The 18701-nt window shown below is 33.3% G+C and overlaps 1 protein-coding gene across 1 annotated transcript; it reads left to right on the top strand.

Moving 5' to 3' along the window:
* The first annotated feature begins 2491 nt into the window (after window positions 1–2491).
* LOC147804295 (uncharacterized) lies at window positions 2492–16125 on the top strand. The gene is made up of 3 exons (XM_087151500.1): window positions 2492–2704; window positions 11371–14340; window positions 15025–16125. The coding sequence occupies exons 1-3, from the start codon at window positions 2492–2494 to the stop codon at window positions 16123–16125; spliced, it is 4284 nt and encodes a 1427-aa protein (XP_087007626.1).
* The last annotated feature ends 2576 nt before the right edge of the window (window positions 16126–18701 follow it).

The following is an 18701-nucleotide window of genomic DNA, read 5'->3' as shown; positions in this document are numbered from 1 at the left end:
CTAGATTCTTTTTGTGCATAGATCACATCAATAAATCCTATCTATTCTGCAAAAGGGTCGTTATTAAGATCTCACATTGTTTAGACCTAAGGAAAGAAAAAGACTTTATTATTGTTAAAGTATAGTATTTTATTTTATTTTATTTTATTTTATTTTATTTTATTTTATTTTATTTTATTTTATTTTATTTTATTTTATTTTATCTTATTTTATTTTATTTTATTTTATTTTATTTTATTTTATTTTATTTTATGACCATTATTGAACAGTTGACCCAATTTTTTAGTTTAAGGCAACTAATACTCAACTCCGTAGTCTAGTAGATTTGAACCCAAGCCAGAAGATAAGGGGACTACTGGATAAAGTATTGAGATAAATATTTACTCTCGAGGAGGACTTTTTGATGGAACTAATCCGCAATTGTGTTACAGGGTGAGGACAACCACGGAAAACTTCCACGGTTAGCGCGTCGGCAAGGGAGCTTCACCGCACGAACCACTAAAGACTGAGGATATTTTACGTCAGCATTGTGGTTGTTGCGAGCCGGGTGCGGAATTCATTTCGATCAGCCATCGCTTGGATTCGACACCGAGTCAACTCGTTGGGGCATGAGTGCTCTCCCCTGAGCCATTACGGTCCCATGCTCTATTTTTGTTAAAGCCGTCGTTGAACAGCAGACTCAATTTTCGAGTTAAAGACTATTAATGCTCAACTCCGTAGATTTTGATCCCAATCCAGAAAACCAGGTATTTAGTAAATTTGCCTTCGTGGAGGACTTTTTGATGGAGCTAACCCACAATTGTGTTACAAGGAAAACTTCCCATGGTTAGCCTGACGGCAAGGGGACTCTAACCCATGATCCGTCTTTCATTGAGGATATTTTACGTCAGCACTTTGGTGGGTGCAAGCCAGGTGCGGAATTTGTATCGACTGGACTTTATATCGCTTTGACTCAAACCCGGTTTACTTCGTTGGTAGGCTAACGCTCTATCCCTTGAGCCACCACGACTTCATGCTCTGTTCAGATAAAAAAGCTCTATATTCATGCTCTGTTTAAACTTGTTGTTATAAAAATTATTACTGCTCACGCCATGGAGCGAAGAATATTTTATTTTATATGGAGTCTATTTTTTCTTCTTTTTTTTCAAATGGACAACAAAAGAAATCACGTTGTGTTGCAGTAAACTGTACAATTTAATTGGACGAGGGGAAAACAATACTAATTCCCTTCAAGCTCATTCGTTAAGAAAGATAATCGAACAATCTGCGTTGAATTGCAAGCCTCACTATATTTAAACTTTATTGACTTCCATAGTATAAATGGGAACAATCTAAAATTCGATAATTTGGTATATATTTATTTTATGTACACCGAAGAACCATTACATTATGACCACCCTCCATCTATAACAATAGGCTCGCCCAGGTTTCCATGGCTTCTCGTCCAGGAACAATGTTTTCATGGGGCACATTAGGACCCATAATCCTCATAGAACAATCCCTGACGTCTGTAAGCTACTTGAACATAGTTGCAGACCAGGTTCACCCATTCATGGCAACAGTTTTTCCTGCGGGGAATGGTGTTTGCCAACAGGATAATGCACCATGCCATAAGGGTCGAATCGTCGAGGAACATTCCAGTGACTTTCAAGTCATGTCTTGACCCCCAAATTCACCTGACCATAATCCAATAGAGCATTTGTGGTCCTACTTGGGAAACCAAATTCGTTCTGCCACGCTATCCCCTCGCAATTTGAGTGAATTGCTGGACCAGTTGGCGAGCGCTTGGTACCAGATACCTCAGACTACCTATCAGCACCTTGTGGAATGAATGCCACGGCGGGTGCTAGCAGTTTTGAAGATTAAAGGTGGTCCTACATGTTATTAGCAGGGTGGTCATAATGTAATGGCTTTTCGGTGTAAACTTATTTCATTTTATAAGTGGAGTTGAACAGCTGATCCACTTCTGAGTTTACGACTATCAATGTTCAACTCCAACGCCTTGTAATTGGTTTTGGAGTTCGGGATCCCCCACAGTATCGTTTCACGAGCTTGGAGCGCATTTCAGAGGACAGGGACATCTGTTCGCAGGTTTAGCAGAGGTCATTCTCGCACAACCACGGTAGCGGATGACCTGTATATGGTCCTACGGGTCAAAAGAAACAGATGACTGACAGCAGGAGAGATCACTGGGCACACACAGAAAATATCGCGTTTTACCAAAAAGTGTGATGTATTTGCACGACTGCCACTACCATGTGTTCCAATAACGTTAGTTTACCGGAAACGCCGTTTAATGTGGTGCCGAGAGCACAACAACTGGATACCTACACAATGGGGTTGATTAATCTTCACGGAGAGCAGATTTAGTCCTACCAGTGATTTTAGACGCATACACATCTAGAGACAGAGAGGAACACGCAATAATACCTCTGACATCAACGGAAGAGACCGATTTGCTGGAGGCGGAGTTCGTGTATGGGGTGGAATCATGTTTGGTACCCGTACTGATCCATACATCTTCCAAGGAAGTTTAGTCACTGGTGCCCGCTTTTGTACCGAGGTTCTCCTTTCTCATATGCGTGTTTTTAGAGGTGATGTGGGTTCTGAGTTCATCTTTATGGATGATACTGCTACAGCTTATCGTACAGTGACTGTACAAGGATTGTTGGAGAGTGAAGATATTGCACGCATGGAATGGCCGGTAAGGTCCCCGGATTTTAATCCAATTAAACGCGCGTTGAACAATCTAGGGAGATGTTTGGTAGCACATCCCTAGCCGCCAGCAACAATTCCTCTGCTGCGATTTGCACGACAATCGGAGTTGGCAGTGATTCCCCAATAACTTTTTAAAAACTCGGTTCTCAGCATGGGCAGACGATGTTAATCCTGCTTAGCAGTCAGAGGTGGTCATGTACCATACTAATGACTGGAATTTTCCAGTCGAACCCATTCCACTGATGTTTTGGTCATTTGAACAATTTTGTTTTAAGCCTATTTTTCACTAAAGTTCCTTATTGCTCCTGTGGATTACATTTTTTGCGAGGTGTTTACTCTCCCATATTCTTACATTTAGAGGACTCTATGGTATGATTTTCATCGATTTTAATCTTTGATGTTCAAACTTGCATTCAAAAAACCACTTCATTCCTAATTTTTGTATACCAGTTTAGTATTCATGTGTTTGCAGACGATAACGTAGAGTAGAAGTCAAGCACTGCCACTTATTACTATGGAACGAGATCGATGCTCAGGAATTATTTTACATGATATGAAACTTGTAGGCTGCTCGCACTTTCTTAAAAACATTTATGATACTGTAAACAACATTTAGATAATTTTCCAGGAAATCTTTTGTCACACTAATACTCATAGGGAGTTCGTTTTTGTGCTTGTTGAAAAACTCTGAATTCTTGTTTTGCACATAAGAAAGCAAACAATTCATAAAATTCAGTCTCTAAAATAAAAAGTAGCTCATCCGCAAAGACACCGAATAAAACTAATTTGTTAATGATTTGCTGTTATTTTTATGTCATGCGGATATACTTTTCGCCTATGCTGAAGTTCAAATAATGATGGAACTTTCACATTTTAAAACATAGCACATGTTTTAATTCCTATTGTTTATGCTTGCATCTTTTGCTTACTTTCATATGACTTGCGATACTACGAAAGAATAATCTGCAACGCAAAATGAATGTATCGTTACATTGCCATTACGTTAATAAAAAACAACAAAACATTTTTTCAATCTCTGAAAACAGTTTCAGATTGTATTTTCAACAAAATTGATAAACTAAGAAATTATTTACAAACTAAGGTAAACAACGTTAAAGAGCACAAAAATATTATTAAAAGCAGTTTTAAGAAATTATTTACCTCGGAATAACATCAATTTCGATTGATCTCTGAGGAAGGTTTTAGGTAAGTCCAAAATACGGTTGTTCTAGTGTTAATATAATTCCACAAATAAGCACATTTAAAAACTTTAAAAAAAAACATTTTTGTGTTATTGATTTATAGTAATTACATTTAAGGAATTTTATCTTAACCATTTAAAGACCCATTACTCTTTCCCCCGACTTAAAAAGAATTTAAGGAACCTTCAATTAAACGATTAAACTGCATTTAAGGAACTATTAATTTGGCAGTTCTAATTTTTCTTTTAACCGAGGTCTGTAACATCAGCTTCACCTCATGTTTATCGAGTTTTGTAAGCTCATCAGAGAGAAGGGCATCTAAGCAATATAGGCAGCCTTAATTCCTATGGGGGAAAAACGCTCCCTTTTAAAAGAAACAAAACAGAAAAGGAATGGGTCGTTATCTGAAAAGAACAGGGATTAGTTTGTTCTTTGGTAGCTGATCTGATCAGCTGATCCGATAATAGACCTTTCCATCAAAGCTAAAGTGATCTTCCCCTTATCATTTTATGTCCAGTTATTTTTGTTTGTATTTACTGCTAGTTTTTGTTGATGTTTGTAATGGATTGAATGTAAGTGTTAATTTTATAAACTGACATTCATTAATAAATAAACAAAACCGCGGTTATGAATTTGTTTATTAGTGTGATGGTTTGATGTTAAAGTAGATTTATCGAAAAAATAATAAAACTGGAAAAAAAATTAGATACGCGCATATTTCTTTTTGCTTGGAAACACTACCTTCTGTTCGCTTTCATCATATTGGTTTACTTTTTCTTAAAAATTTGATTTTTTTTAAAAGGAGAATATTTTGTTTATAATATATATATATATAATTAGTGCAACTTTATATAAGAACATTTTATCAATACTTTTTCTCGTATTAAAGAAGAGAGAATTGCTGGATTTAAAAAATGGTCAACTGTTCTTGCAAAGAAATTTTTTTTTGCCACTTTTGACATCAAGTTCAGCGCTAGCTAATGAATTGATGATCTCGAGAGGGAGGTTTAGATAACAATAGATAAATTGTCATTATTTAAGTAGAAAAATGAACAAAAATACTCCTAGAATCACTTAAAAGTGCAATAATTTTCGAACAAATTGAAATTGTGAAAAAAAATCGCGTTAAGCTTATATTTTAAACTGGCACTTTCTACTTGTCAAATTTCAACACTGTAGTTGTATTTGAGAAGACCATAGGTTGTATTTGAGCAGACGGTAGATCGGCCATCATATTTTTTTTAGTCCAAGTTTAATAATTTCTATTATTCATTCTTGAGCTACTAATCGAATATATTGAAATTAATTGAATATATTGAATTGAAATAGTAATTATTTATGGTAAAAAAGTAAAGAAAAAATACTGCCAGAATCACATGAAAGTGCAATAATTTTCGAATAAATTTTAATTGCGAAAAAAATCGCAGTAACGTTATATTTTAAAATGGTATTTTCTACTTGTCAAATTTCAATGTATTTGCATTCGAGCAAGCAGTAGCTCGGCGTCATAGTTCTTTTTCACTTCAAGTTTAATAGTTTCTATTATTAATTCTTGGACTATTTTTTTAATATATTGAAATCAATTGGCTATTTCGATTTTAAATAATCATTATTTGTATTAAAAAAAGGGACAAAATATTGCCCGACTCATTTAAAATTGCAATAATTTTTTACTGCATTGGAGTTGTGCGAAAATTGGTTAAGTTCATATTTTAAAATCTACTGTTCTTGTAAAAAAAACTTCTAATTTTTTGACTTCTTTACTTTTGACATCAAGTCTAGCGCTAGTTAATACATTGATGATCTTTAGAGAGAGAAAGAGAAAGAAAGAGACAGAAAGAGAGAGAGAGGGGGAGAGAGAGAGAGAGAGAGAGAGAGAGAGAAAGAAAGAGAGAGAGAGAGAAATTTAGACAACAATAGATAAATAGTCATTATTTAAGTGAAAAAGTGAAAAAATGCTGCAAGAAATCACTTTAAATTGGTATAATTTTTGAGGAAATTGGAATTGTGAACAAAAATCGCGTTAAGTTAATATTCTTAAATGGCCCTTTCTATTCATCAAATTTCAACTTGGATGCATTTGAGCAGTCAGTAGACAGAAGTTTAATAGTTTCTATTATTAATTCTTGTACTATTTATTATATATGTTTAAATTAAGTGATTATATATAATTGAAATAGTTATTATTTATAGTAAAAAAAGTGAAAAAATACTGCTAGAATCCCTTAAAAATTGCTATCATTTTCGGAGAAATTGGAATTGTGAGCGAAAATCGCGTTAAGTTAATATTCTAAAATAGCCCTTTCTATTCATAAAATTTCAACTTAATAATTATATACATATAAATTATGTATAAATTATATAATACAAATATATATATATATATATATATATATATATATATATATATATATATATATATATATATATATATATATATTTTAAAAACGATGGTGGTGTTAGTTCGTTATTGAATTTTAGAAACATCAAGGATAAATACTATGAAATTACACAGGCATTTCTTCCAATATATAAAAAAGACTTAATAAGACCTCTTTATTTTTTATCGATTTCAAAAATATCACGATAAAAATTTTATGGAATTTTCCTAGCATAAATTAAATAGCATTGATCAAACATTTTTCACGTTGTTTATTGATTCTAAAAATAAGAAGTTAAAAGTCCCCGATTCAAGGAAAAAAAATGAAAAATTCCGGAAACCCATATGACACAAAATGCCAGAGAGAAAAATAAAAATCTTTGAAGAGTATCTTTTTTTACTGCACTTGAGTCAAAATAACATTATTTTAACTATATCTAGTCTGTAAAGAACAAAATGAAGTTAAGTGAAGAGAAATGGGATTAGAAGGCTTTTAACTGTAATCCAATTTATAAAACAAAATTAGCAGCAAGACCTTTAAGACGCGACACAGCATTTCTATTTTTTTTTTTTTGTTCATTGAGATCTTATAAATAGCATAATTTTAATACTTACAATATATGATTGATTTCTATTATAAAATAAATTGAATTGTTGAAAACTATTTTTTTTTTGTTGCAGGTTTTGAACATTTTTGTTCTTTTAAGCTTTTTTACCTTTTTATATTTTGAATTCTCATTTTCGTATTGTCTAGTTAAAATTATTCAGAATATTTCGAAAGTTATTAAATTAAAAAAAAAAATATTTCAAGATGGTGCCTGGAAGCAATCTCAATTGGAAGATATTCAATTGGTACAAATTCTAGCAAGCACAAAATATCGCATGGTGATGTTTCGTAAGGACAAAATATCTCTAGGAGACTTAAGCGGGAGATTAAGACATAGGCTATATCTCATATGGACAAAATTTTTGCAGGTTCAAAATATCGCTGGGTGATGTTTCGTAAGGACAAAATCTTCCTAGGATGAAATAAGGCATGGGTGATAAGGGCAAAATCTTGCAAGTATAAAATATCGCATGCTGATGTTTCGCAAGAACAAAATCTTTTAAGGGTAAAATATCGCAGGGTGATATTTGGTAAGGACAAAATCTCTTCTACCGTGAAATAAGCTATGAACGATACCTCGTATTGACAAAATCTCGTAAGTACGAAGTTTCGTTGGGGCAATGGATGAAATAATGCAGCGGCAATGTCTCGTTTCGACAAAATGTTGCAAGTACAAACTATCGTACGGTGATGTTTCATATGGACGAAATGTCCTTAACATGAAAAACGGCATGAACGATGTCTCGTGGGAACAAAATTTTGCAAGTACAAAATATCGCATGGTGATAATTCGTAGGAACAAAATATTTCTAAGATGAAATAAGGTGTATGGATGATGTCTCGTAAGACGAAATCTCATTATTTAGAAATGTCGCGTAAGAAAAGCCGTGTCAAGCTTTTATCATATGAAGCTTTTGACATACGCTTGGCAGAAGTCTCATATGGAGATAAAGTAATTTGAGAAAAAATAACGCATGGACTATATCTGATCTGGACAAAATTTTGCTTGAACGAAGTATTGTGAGAAAGATGTTTCTTATGGAACAAATCGTGGTGGAACGTTAAGAATCGTAGACGATATCTTGTGTGGACAAAATATTGCTAGCACAAACTGTGGCGTGGTCATTATCAGGCAAATAAACAAATCTCGTGTGTGGGTGTTTCTTAGAGACAAAAAGTCTCAATAAGCCAAACTTTCAAAGGAGGGGGGGGGGGATCTCACATTGACGAACGATCATTTGATGGAGCTGTTGAGGATTTCTTTTCATCTGATAGTTCTATTTATCGATTCTCACGTTTATTAATTCATTGATCTTCTGATTCACTAATTTTATACAATTACTGATCCGTTTTTTTCCATCACAATATTCTTCCATTATTCACTTGCTGTATCAAAACACATTTGGAGTAATGGGGGCTATGGAAACGCAAACATATAGTAAGGTGTTATAAAATTAAAAATAAGCATTAATATAAACAGCCGATAACGACTATTTCAACCAAAAAACAACCAAAGCAAAACAAACCAGTATAACTAACACTTAAAAAGTATTTAAAATAAATTGGCATGAAATACATTAAAAGTAAGGAATGGTCGGCATAGTGACGAAATTATGGCAAAATTGGATAGCCAAGAATCAAAGTTGTCAAAGAGACAAAGTTGAGTTGACTTGCACAAGTTTATGTATTCATAAGAATGAATTAAAAGCTGGTTTAAGAATTAAGCAGAGAATAATCTTTCTTGTATTTCTTATAGTTTAAAAAATATTCTATTCATTTTCGCGATCAAACTTAAAGGTTGTTTTGCGACACACAGTATTATGGCACTAGACACACCAACATATACTACAAAAAATAAGACTATGGTTTATGAGAGAATCTTTTTTAAAGAAAGAGCCTCAAAAAAATCTTTACGTCGAATACAAAATGCATAAAACGTGAGTTTAAAGTTTCTTTTCAAAATAACTTGAAATTCATACCCCCTGAGAATGTATAACTACGTTTGTAAATCCTTTTGAGAGGAAAAATATTTCAATAAAGTCAAGCGAAAGCCGAGACAGTAATTGAATTCAGGTAATAGAATTTCAAACCGCATTTCAAGAGTGTTGTATAGTGGCTATCTGCCAGTAAACGAAAGAGAGATATTTTTGTCCACCCTATTTGTTGATTATCTTTCTTTATTTCTCTCTTTTTGAAGCCACAATATGAATGCTTGATGAGCAAGTGTCGATTTCATTTCTAAACTATGTATATATGTAGACTATAGGCTATGTTTTGGAAGTTTTATGAGCTATAAGTGCTCTTTAAAGTCTGGAATAAAGGGATAATGTTAGTTGGATTAATTTCGAAAAGTTGTCTAAAGGAGCCAAATTGTTTTCTTGGTTGGTTGGTGTCGTATCCTCTATTGAATCATATTTCATGGTGTGCTTGAATAGTTTTTGCTATTTCTATGGCATTAAATGAATACAAATCCTCTTCTGTGGGGTAGTTTAAGAGGTGAAGGCCTGCAGAATTGTTTTCTTTATAGTACACAATAAAAAAAGTCCAGATAAAATTACGGTATAAAGTACATGCACTTTAGGTGCAACCTCCGTAAAAACTATTTTATCAGAAAATCTATTTTTCCATAAAATTCATTTTTACCGTAAATTATTACACCGTAGTTTTTATAGTAATATTTATCCCCATAGAGTGATTTAATGATATTATGGTAATGATTACTGTAAAAATTGCACTATGTTAAATTGTTTCTTTCGTAACATTTTCCGATAAAAATAGATTTTACGATAAAAAGTACCCGCAGTTTGAGTGCCGGTACTTTTTAACTTTTTACTATTCCGAAAGTTTTTAGAGAGTATTAAATATCATGTTATTAATATAGTAATATAAAAATTCTTACAATTCCTATAATTATTGTTATAATAATTATTATAAGTATTATTATACAAATTGTCCCATTAATATCATGAAATACTTTTGTGCATAAGTTATAAAAATTGTTTATTTAAATACCCTTAATAAATTAACCAAAAGTTTTTGAAACTAGTCTCATTATTGTAAAGAATTCATTTTATCTATAATTCATAAATAGTATATTCACTATTAAGTAGAATTAGTTTAGTTATAGATCTTAAAAAAATTCTCTACTTCACGGAATAATTTTTTTTTTGCTAAAGTTTATTAAAATCTTTTAAGTTTAGTTATAGATCTTAAAGTTTAGTTATAGATCTTAAAAAAATTCTCTACTTCACGGAATAATTTTTTTTTGCTAAAGTTTATTAAAATCTAAACTCATTACAATTTCATTAAATTCTTTAATTTATAAATCATAAACACCATGTCACTAGAATAATAATAAATTCTTTTAAAAATATTTTATAGAAACTATCCAGTTTGTAATGATTTTTTTCATGGTGGTCCTCTGCTAGTAAATAAAAAAGACTTGGCGATAATTCTTTTAAACCACACGTGTAATGATAAGCAACAGTTAATTCAATTTTATGTTCCTTACCAATCAGTTTATAGGAATTTTTTAGTCTTTTATCCTGATTATTTATAAAATTATATAAATGTTCTGTTTAAGATTTTAAGTCATTAGCGTATGTATATTTGACCGAAGCGCCACCTTTAATTTTCTTTAGATTTATTTGTTTTAATATTTCACTTTAGGTTGCGCGGCAACCTGAGATAGTTTTTGTTGTTGTTCTTTTTTGTTGTAATTTAGAATTATAATTTTTAGAATCCGTTTTTGATGCTAAATTATTTGTTATTAAAAGATTAAAGTTTTATAATTGTTGTCATTCATCTGTAGAACTTGTAGTTCATTTGATTGATTTTATTTAAAAGGCGTCCGCATTATTTATTTTCACTTATTAGCGACATTTTGTGGCGTCCGCGACAGGACGGTTGATACGCTACTTCTGATTTGAAAAATGTTTTTAGCATCAAAAGGATTTAAAAAGGAAGATCTTATTATTGTTGCCCAAGAAATTGGTGAAGTATTACCTCAAAAAGCTACTGTAGCGGATCTGAAAACGATCATTTTGAAAAGTAAAGAATATTTAGCTGATCCAGATTTTGTAACAAGTGTATTGGTAGCTACTGTCAATGATCGACGACAAAAGGAGGAATATGAAGAAAAAGAGAGACAAAGAGAATATGAAGAAAAAGAGAGACAAAGAAAATATAAAGAAACAGAGAAACAAAGAGAATATGAAGAGAGAGAAAGTGTAAGAAAACATGAACTGGAGTTGGCGAGAATTCAAGCTACATCGCAAAGAACCGGTGAGTCTCCGCCAAATATTATTAGTGCCAGTGCCAGAAAGCAGTTTAATTTGCCAAAATTAGAACTTAGGCAATTTAGTGGAGATTTAAAAGATTGGCTACCATTTTGGGGACAATTTGAACAAATTAATAACGATACAGATATTGCCCCTGAAAACAAATTTCAATACCTGATTCAGGCTACAACTGTTGGATCTAGAGCTAGAGAAGTTGTAGAAAGCTTTCCTCCAACAGCTGCAAACTATACCAAAGCAGTAGATAGCCTCAAAGCCCGATTTGGCAAGGATGACCTTTTGGTCGAAGTTTATGTTAGGGAATTGTTGAAGCTCATAGTTTCCGTTCAAAAGCATGAAAAGATATCTATGACGTCCCTTTATGACAAACTAGAGTCATATCTTAGAGCTTTAGAAACGTTAGGTGTTACGACCGAGAAATGCGCTTCACTATTCCCTATGGTAGAATCTTGTTTCCAAGAAGAGTTTCTAAAAGCCTGGAACCGAAGTTCTTCCCGCGTTGCTTCAGTTGACGCCAAAGAGCGATTAACGAACATCATGGCTTTTCTGAAGGCAGAAACGGAAGGTGAAGAAAGAATTAATTTGGCCATGTCAGGTTTTGGCTTGGGATCTGATGAAAAACGCCTACCCTTTAAAAAGAAAGCAAGAGATTTGCCAACAAAAAGATTTCCAACAGCGGCAAATCTATTGACTACAGATGTAAAAGATTTGAAGAAAGTGTGTGTGTTTTGTTCAGGGAAACATAAAAGTTCAGATTGCTTTTCCGCTCGAAATATGACTTTAGCTGAAAGAGAGAACATAGTAAGAGAAAGTCAATGTTGTTTTGCCTGTTTAATGCAAGGACATCCAATTCGTAAGTGCAAAGCTTTTATAAAATGCGTCATATGCGGTAAAAGACATGTGGTACTAATGTGTGAATCTTTAGCTGCAAAAAATCGTGAACCCGATAAATCTGGGCAGAAAAGTGAAAGTTCCGAAATAAACATGTCCAACATCACGTACGGTCCGAAAGTGTTCCTTCAAACTATGAAACTAAAGCTGATATCTGATAGAAAAGAAATTGTGGTGAGAGCAGTTTTAGATTCTGGATCACAAAGAACATATATTTTAAAAAATTTGACTGAAAAGATGGAATATGTTCCCTTGAGAAAAGAAACTCTCATACACTCTCTGTTTGGTGGTCATAAATCAGATAAATTTGAACACACGTGTTATAGAATTAGATTAAGGAATCCAGAGAATAACTTGACTTGTAACATGGAAGCTTTAGATCAAGCATCTATTTGTGATACTATAACACCTGTTAGCTTTGGACCCTGGTTAAAAGAGCTTGAAGAAATTAATATAAAGTTGTCAGACGTCGGAAATGAGTCACAACCAGTTCAAATTCTGCTTGGAGCTGACGTAATAGGAAAACTTATGACAGGAAAACGAAGAGTTTTGGCAAGTGGATTAGTAGCAATAGAGACACTATTGGGATGGACTTTAACAGGGAAAGCACCTGAAAATGATTTACCGTCAAGCAACGCAATGTTGGTTACTTCACTTTTAGTAAAAGAAATGGATATTTCTGAGATGTGGAGATTAGATTCTTTAGGAATAAAAGATCCTTCAGAACAAAAATCTAGAGAGGAAATGCAAGAAGCCTCAATGGAACATTTCTTAAATACAGTGAAAGTTGAAGGAGACGGCCGTTTTATAGTTAGTCTGCCATGGCTTGATGGGCATTTGCCTTTGCCAGATAATTATGATTTGGCGTTAAAGAGATTGCAAATGACAACACGCAAGTTGAAAACCGACAAATTGTATGATGCCTATGGAGAAGTGTTCAAGGACTGGGAGAAAGAGGAAATAATTGAAGAGGTTCCAAAAGAAGACATGGGGATACCTTGTCACTACTTACCTCATCGACCTGTGATAAAGGAGAGCAGCACAACTAAAATCAGGCCCGTGTTCAATGCTTCTTCTAAGAGAAAAGGAGTTCCTAGTTTAAATGATTGTGTAGAAAAAGGGTTAAATTTGATAGAAGTAATTCCCTCAATGATAAATAAATTTCGAAGATATCAATTTGGCGTAACAGCTGATATACGTAAGGCTTTTTTGCAAATAAGTCTTTATGAAAATGATAGAAATTTCTTACGATTCTTATGGTATGGAGAAGATGGACAGATGAAACATTTTCGTCATCGAAGAGTTGTGTTTGGCGTTTCCTGTAGTCCGTTTTTGCTAGGAGCCACTATTCAATACCATTTGAATAATAAACTAGAAGAAGCAATGGGAGGGAATGAAAAATACCCTAAAGAGATTATACAGGAACTAATATGCAGTTTTTATGTAGATAATTGCCTCACAAGCGTGAAAACTGAATCAGAGCTGAAACAATTTATAGAAGTTGCTACTAATATTATGGCTGAAAGACAATTTGATTTACGAGGGTGGGAGTCTACTAACCCATCAGAGCCTAATTCTAGTGAGACCAATATTCTGGGAATGAAGTGGAATAGACAAAGTGATACTCTGTTAATTAATATTCCTGATATGAAAGACACAAAACATGAAAAAATCACCAAAAGAAGCATTTTAGCTGCCTCACACAGAGTTTTTGATCCTATGGGGATAACTAGCCCGGTATCGTTACGACCAAAATTATGGTTACAAAATTTGTGGAAAGCTAAAATTGGTTGGGACGATGAAGTTGACACAAAAACACGAGAAGATTTTACAAAGTGGCTAAGTCAGCTTGAATATCTGAAGCACATAGAAATCCCAAGGTGGTTACATTGTGACAAAGGTTATGAACGCATTTCATTACATTTCTTTTGTGATGCCAGTAAATTTGCGTATTCCACAGTAGTTTTCCTGAGAATAGAAGATGAAAGCAATGTTCAAGTTCACCTGATACAGAGTAAAGCAAGAATCGCACCTAGCGGGAAAAAGGAAACAACGATTGCTCGACTTGAACTTCTTGGTGCCACAATTGCAGCTCGTCTATCTATTGAAATAGTAAAACAGTTTCAGACGGACAAAGTTCATTTCTGGACAGACTCAACAACTGTATTAGCTTGGCTTAAAAGAGAAGACACATGGGGTGTATTTGTGGAAAATCGAGTTCAAGAAATCAGGAAATTGACTCCAGTAAAAGCATGAAGGCATTTGCCCGGATCTATGAATCCCGCAGACTTACCAAGTAGAGGTTGCTCTGCTCAACAACTTGGCAATTCGAAGCGGTGGGAGGGCCCCAGCTGGCTATATCTTTCCCACACACAATGGCCCGCAGCAGCTGACGAAATTTCCGTTAATGAAGAGGAAGTAAATTTGGAAAAAAGAAAACAAGTAGTTATTTCCATGGTAAATATTGAAGTAACGGAAATATGGTGTAATTACTTTTCAACATATAGCAGAAATGTAAGAGTAGTAGCTTGGATCCTACGTTTTGTCCACAACGTTTCACATCAGGATAAGTTGAAGGGAAATTTAATCTGTGAGGAGTTAACAAAGGCAGAAAGTGTGATTTTTAAGTCAATGCAAACAACGCATTTCTAAGATGATAAATTTCTCGCCAAAAATGCAAGCTTTTCGAGATAAAAGTGGTATTCTGAGAGTCAAGACCAAACTGGTACATAGTGATGAGAATGAGAATTTCAGATGTCCAATCCTTTTACCTGCTAACAGTGTTGTGTTAGAATTAATCCGTGAAGAGCATATAAAAGCGATGCATGCAGGTCGTTCAATCTTACTCTCAAGACTCAGAGAGCGATACTGGATTCTTAAAGCTAAAAGTTAGTAAATAAAGTTATTTCCAAGTGTGTGACTTGTAAGCGTCATCAAGCTAAACCAGTAGAAGTTCCGTTTGCGCCCCTTCCAAGAGAAAGAGTTACTCAGACAAAAGTTTTCCAAGTGTCTGGTGTGGACTATGCCGGTCCTCTGTTTCTAAAATCGAATGAAAAAGCTTGGATCGTTTTGTTTACCTGTGCTGTGTACCGAGCAGTTCACTTTGAATTAGTACGATCTCTCACTACAGATGCTTTCATTCAAGCATTCAGACGATTTATCGCAAGAAGAGGTAGAATATCGGTCATTTACTCGGATAATGGAAAGAACTTTGTAGGAGCAAACAATTATTTAAAGAATTTAGATTGGGACAAGATTGCTGTGTACTCAACCGCTCAGAAAATAATTTGGAAATTTATTCCACCCACAGCAGCATGGTGGGGTGGATGGTGGGAGCGGATAGTTGGAATGCTTAAGACTCTTCTGCGTCGTGTGTTAGGTAAATCTGTTGTAGATTATGAAGAACTAACTACAATTTTATGTGACTGTGAATCGGTTATAAATAGCAGACCATTGACCTACATTCATGATAATCCATCTGAATTAGTACTTTTAACTCCGGCAACATTTATATACGGGGAAGGTAGCAACAGCAACGAAACTCCCGATCTAGACCTTGTGAATCGAACCTCTATGTTGAAACGTGTAAAATTTTTGCAAAAATTACGTGAAGATCTCAAACAAAGATTTAGAAATGAATATCTTGCTCAGCTAGTGCACAAGGGAATAAGAAGGAATGATGTTATAAACATCGGTGATATTGTTTTAATAGGACAAGATAATGCTCGACGCATAGATTGGCCTCTTGGAATTGTCTTGGAGCTTTATCCTGGAAAGGACAGTATTCCTAGAGTAGCCAGATTAAGAACCTCTCAAGGAGAAAGGATCCGACCTTTCCAAAGACTTTATCCTTTAGAGTTATCAGCAAAGAACGATATGGATGTTCTGGAAAAGTCTTCAAAGAAACTTAACTTGGAAGTTGATAATATTCCCAAGTCCGTTGATGTGCCTGATAATTTGGAAGTGAATTCTCCTATCAAAGGCAGATTGGGAAGAATCATAAAAATTCCACAACGTTTAGATTTATGAACTTTTTGCTATTTATATAATGACTGAATATTTTTTTTAATTAGTTTTATATAAAGGTGACCAATATACATGAGTTAGTTTAAAGTTTTAAAAAAAAATGCTAACTGTTTGTTCCAAAGTGCTATTTATAATATCACTTTGCAAGGTGGGAGTATGTTTAAGATTTTAAGTCATTAGCGTATGTATATTTGACCGAAGCGCCACCTTTAATTTTCTTTAGATTTATTTGTTTTAATATTTCACTTTAGGTTGCGCGGCAACCTGAGATAGTTTTTGTTGTTGTTCTTTTTTGTTGTAATTTAGAATTATAATTTTTAGAATCCGTTTTTGATGCTAAATTATTTGTTATTAAAAGATTAAAGTTTTATAATTGTTGTCATTCATCTGTAGAACTTGTAGTTCATTTGATTGATTTTATTTAAAAGGCGTCCGCATTATTTATTTTCACTTATTAGCGACATGTTCATCAAAACTTTTTGAAAATAAGAAACAAGTAATTATAAGAGTTGAGTTGCAGAATTTAAAACAGGCTCAATTTGGAAATTTTTTACAAACTTGAAACTTGACCGAAATATTTTGCTATGAACTCTTCTGCATCCAAAAAGGGTAAAGTAGTCAAAATAAACTTGTTATTGCTATTGTTATAAAGTATTTGACAGAAATTGTCTCATAACTTTGATATGAAATTCTATTATTTATGATTAGTTGAATACCGATATTAATACAGAATGAAAACTTAAAAATCTATTAATCAGTTCTGGCCAGCACTACAAAATTGTACACAAGGCGATTACCGATACAAATAATAAAGAAAAATAATTCCAATGTTTTTTTTATTTATTTATTATTTATATATTATTTATTTATTTACTTATTACTCGAAGCAGGGGTGCCATTCCCTTTGCAGAGGATCAAAATTTTGATGGCATGTCTGCGGATCATCCTCAGAGATGTTTCCCTCACCATCGGCAATAGCCCTTTGTGCAGCTCTAGTGCGACGTAAATGAATTACTACTACTTATTTATTATTATTATTTGCTTTTTTTAGTGACTTTACGTCAGTAAATTAAGTGTAACAGATATATAGTAGTTGATCCGATCAAAATAAAAATTGATGTAACAGGATTTTTTGATGCTCGAGGCAACTCTTAATAAATTTAGACTTACCACCATCAAACTACTTTTTCCAGTACAGACACATACTAACGATCTATATCTGCAAGGGGCTGTAAAAGTCTTCAGCACCAAAATTACTTATAAGAAACTTTGTGTCTATATAAGAGTATTTCTGGTACCTTTTAAAACTGCACTAATTACCATGAAGCCAGTGTGCCTAATACCGAACTTGATCATCATTGGTGCCAATAATAAAATGTCTATATAATAGTATTTTTGATACCTATTAAAACTGCACTAATTACCATGAAGCCAGTGTGCCTAATACCGAATTTGAGCATCATTGGTGCCAATAATAATATGTCTATATAAGAGTATTTTTGGTACCTATTAAGATTGCACTAATTACCATGAAGCCATCAGTGTGCCTAATACCGAATTTGATCATCATTGGTGCCAATAATAATATGTCTACATAAGAGTATTTTTGGTACCTTTTAAAACTGCACCAATTACCATGAAGCCAGTGTGCCTAATACCGAACTTGAGCATCATTGGTGCCTATAATAATATGGTGATTTTTTATGGCTCCACTTAACGAATAAGTGCAATTTTTCTTTTGATTTTCTTTTTAGTACACAGTACTTTTTTTAAATTTCAATTAGTACCTATTACCGAAATTAAATTAGCATCATTGACGTCAAAGTTTGTTGATTTTTTTACTCGCTTTTAACCGAATTAGTACCGCTTCTGCAATAATTTTGCCTTTTAGTACATAACTTATTATTTTATTTCAATTAGTGACTATTTTTAACATGAAATATCACTGGCGTGTACATTGGCAATTTTTACGTTTATCCTCAACGAATTGGTACAATTTCGCCTTTCATTTTGCTTTTCAATCGAAAGCCTACAGATATGTTTTTAAATATTTTAATTATCATTTACTTTTAAATTATTTAGTTTTATAGTATCACGTTTTAAAAGCATAACTATAAAAGAAATAAATAAAGACATGGTGCATGGTTTCAGTTAGCTTTGGAAAGAACTCGTTGTCCACCTATGCTACAATGATCACGTTGATCATTCAGAAAACCTTGCATAACGAATAAAAAATAATTAAGCATTACAGAATATCATTGGAAAGCAAACATCATTGACGATATCTTTAAAATATTTGGCAAAACTGAATCGTCTATAGTTGCTTTTTTTCAATTTCTTAAATGGTTCAAAATGATCGAAAATTGAATTTCGTAAATGTTTGAGAATAAAAAATATTTAAAAAAAACGAAAATCGGGTTTCGTAATTTGCTTACAAATGTATTCAGCTAGCTTCATGTTGAAGGTCTTATTTTTAGAACCGACGGCTCACCCACAATTCGGAATGCAGACACATAAATTCTTTATTTTATTATATATCTAGATTCATAAACTAATTACTGAAGGCAGAATAGATCTCT

The sequence above is a fragment of the Parasteatoda tepidariorum genome, chromosome 9, assembly GCF_982258835.1.
Source record: "Parasteatoda tepidariorum strain Cologne lab strain chromosome 9, Ptep-v5.0, whole genome shotgun sequence".
Taxonomy (NCBI): domain Eukaryota; kingdom Metazoa; phylum Arthropoda; class Arachnida; order Araneae; family Theridiidae; genus Parasteatoda; species Parasteatoda tepidariorum.
This window is presented reverse-complemented; position numbering and strand designations above follow the sequence as displayed.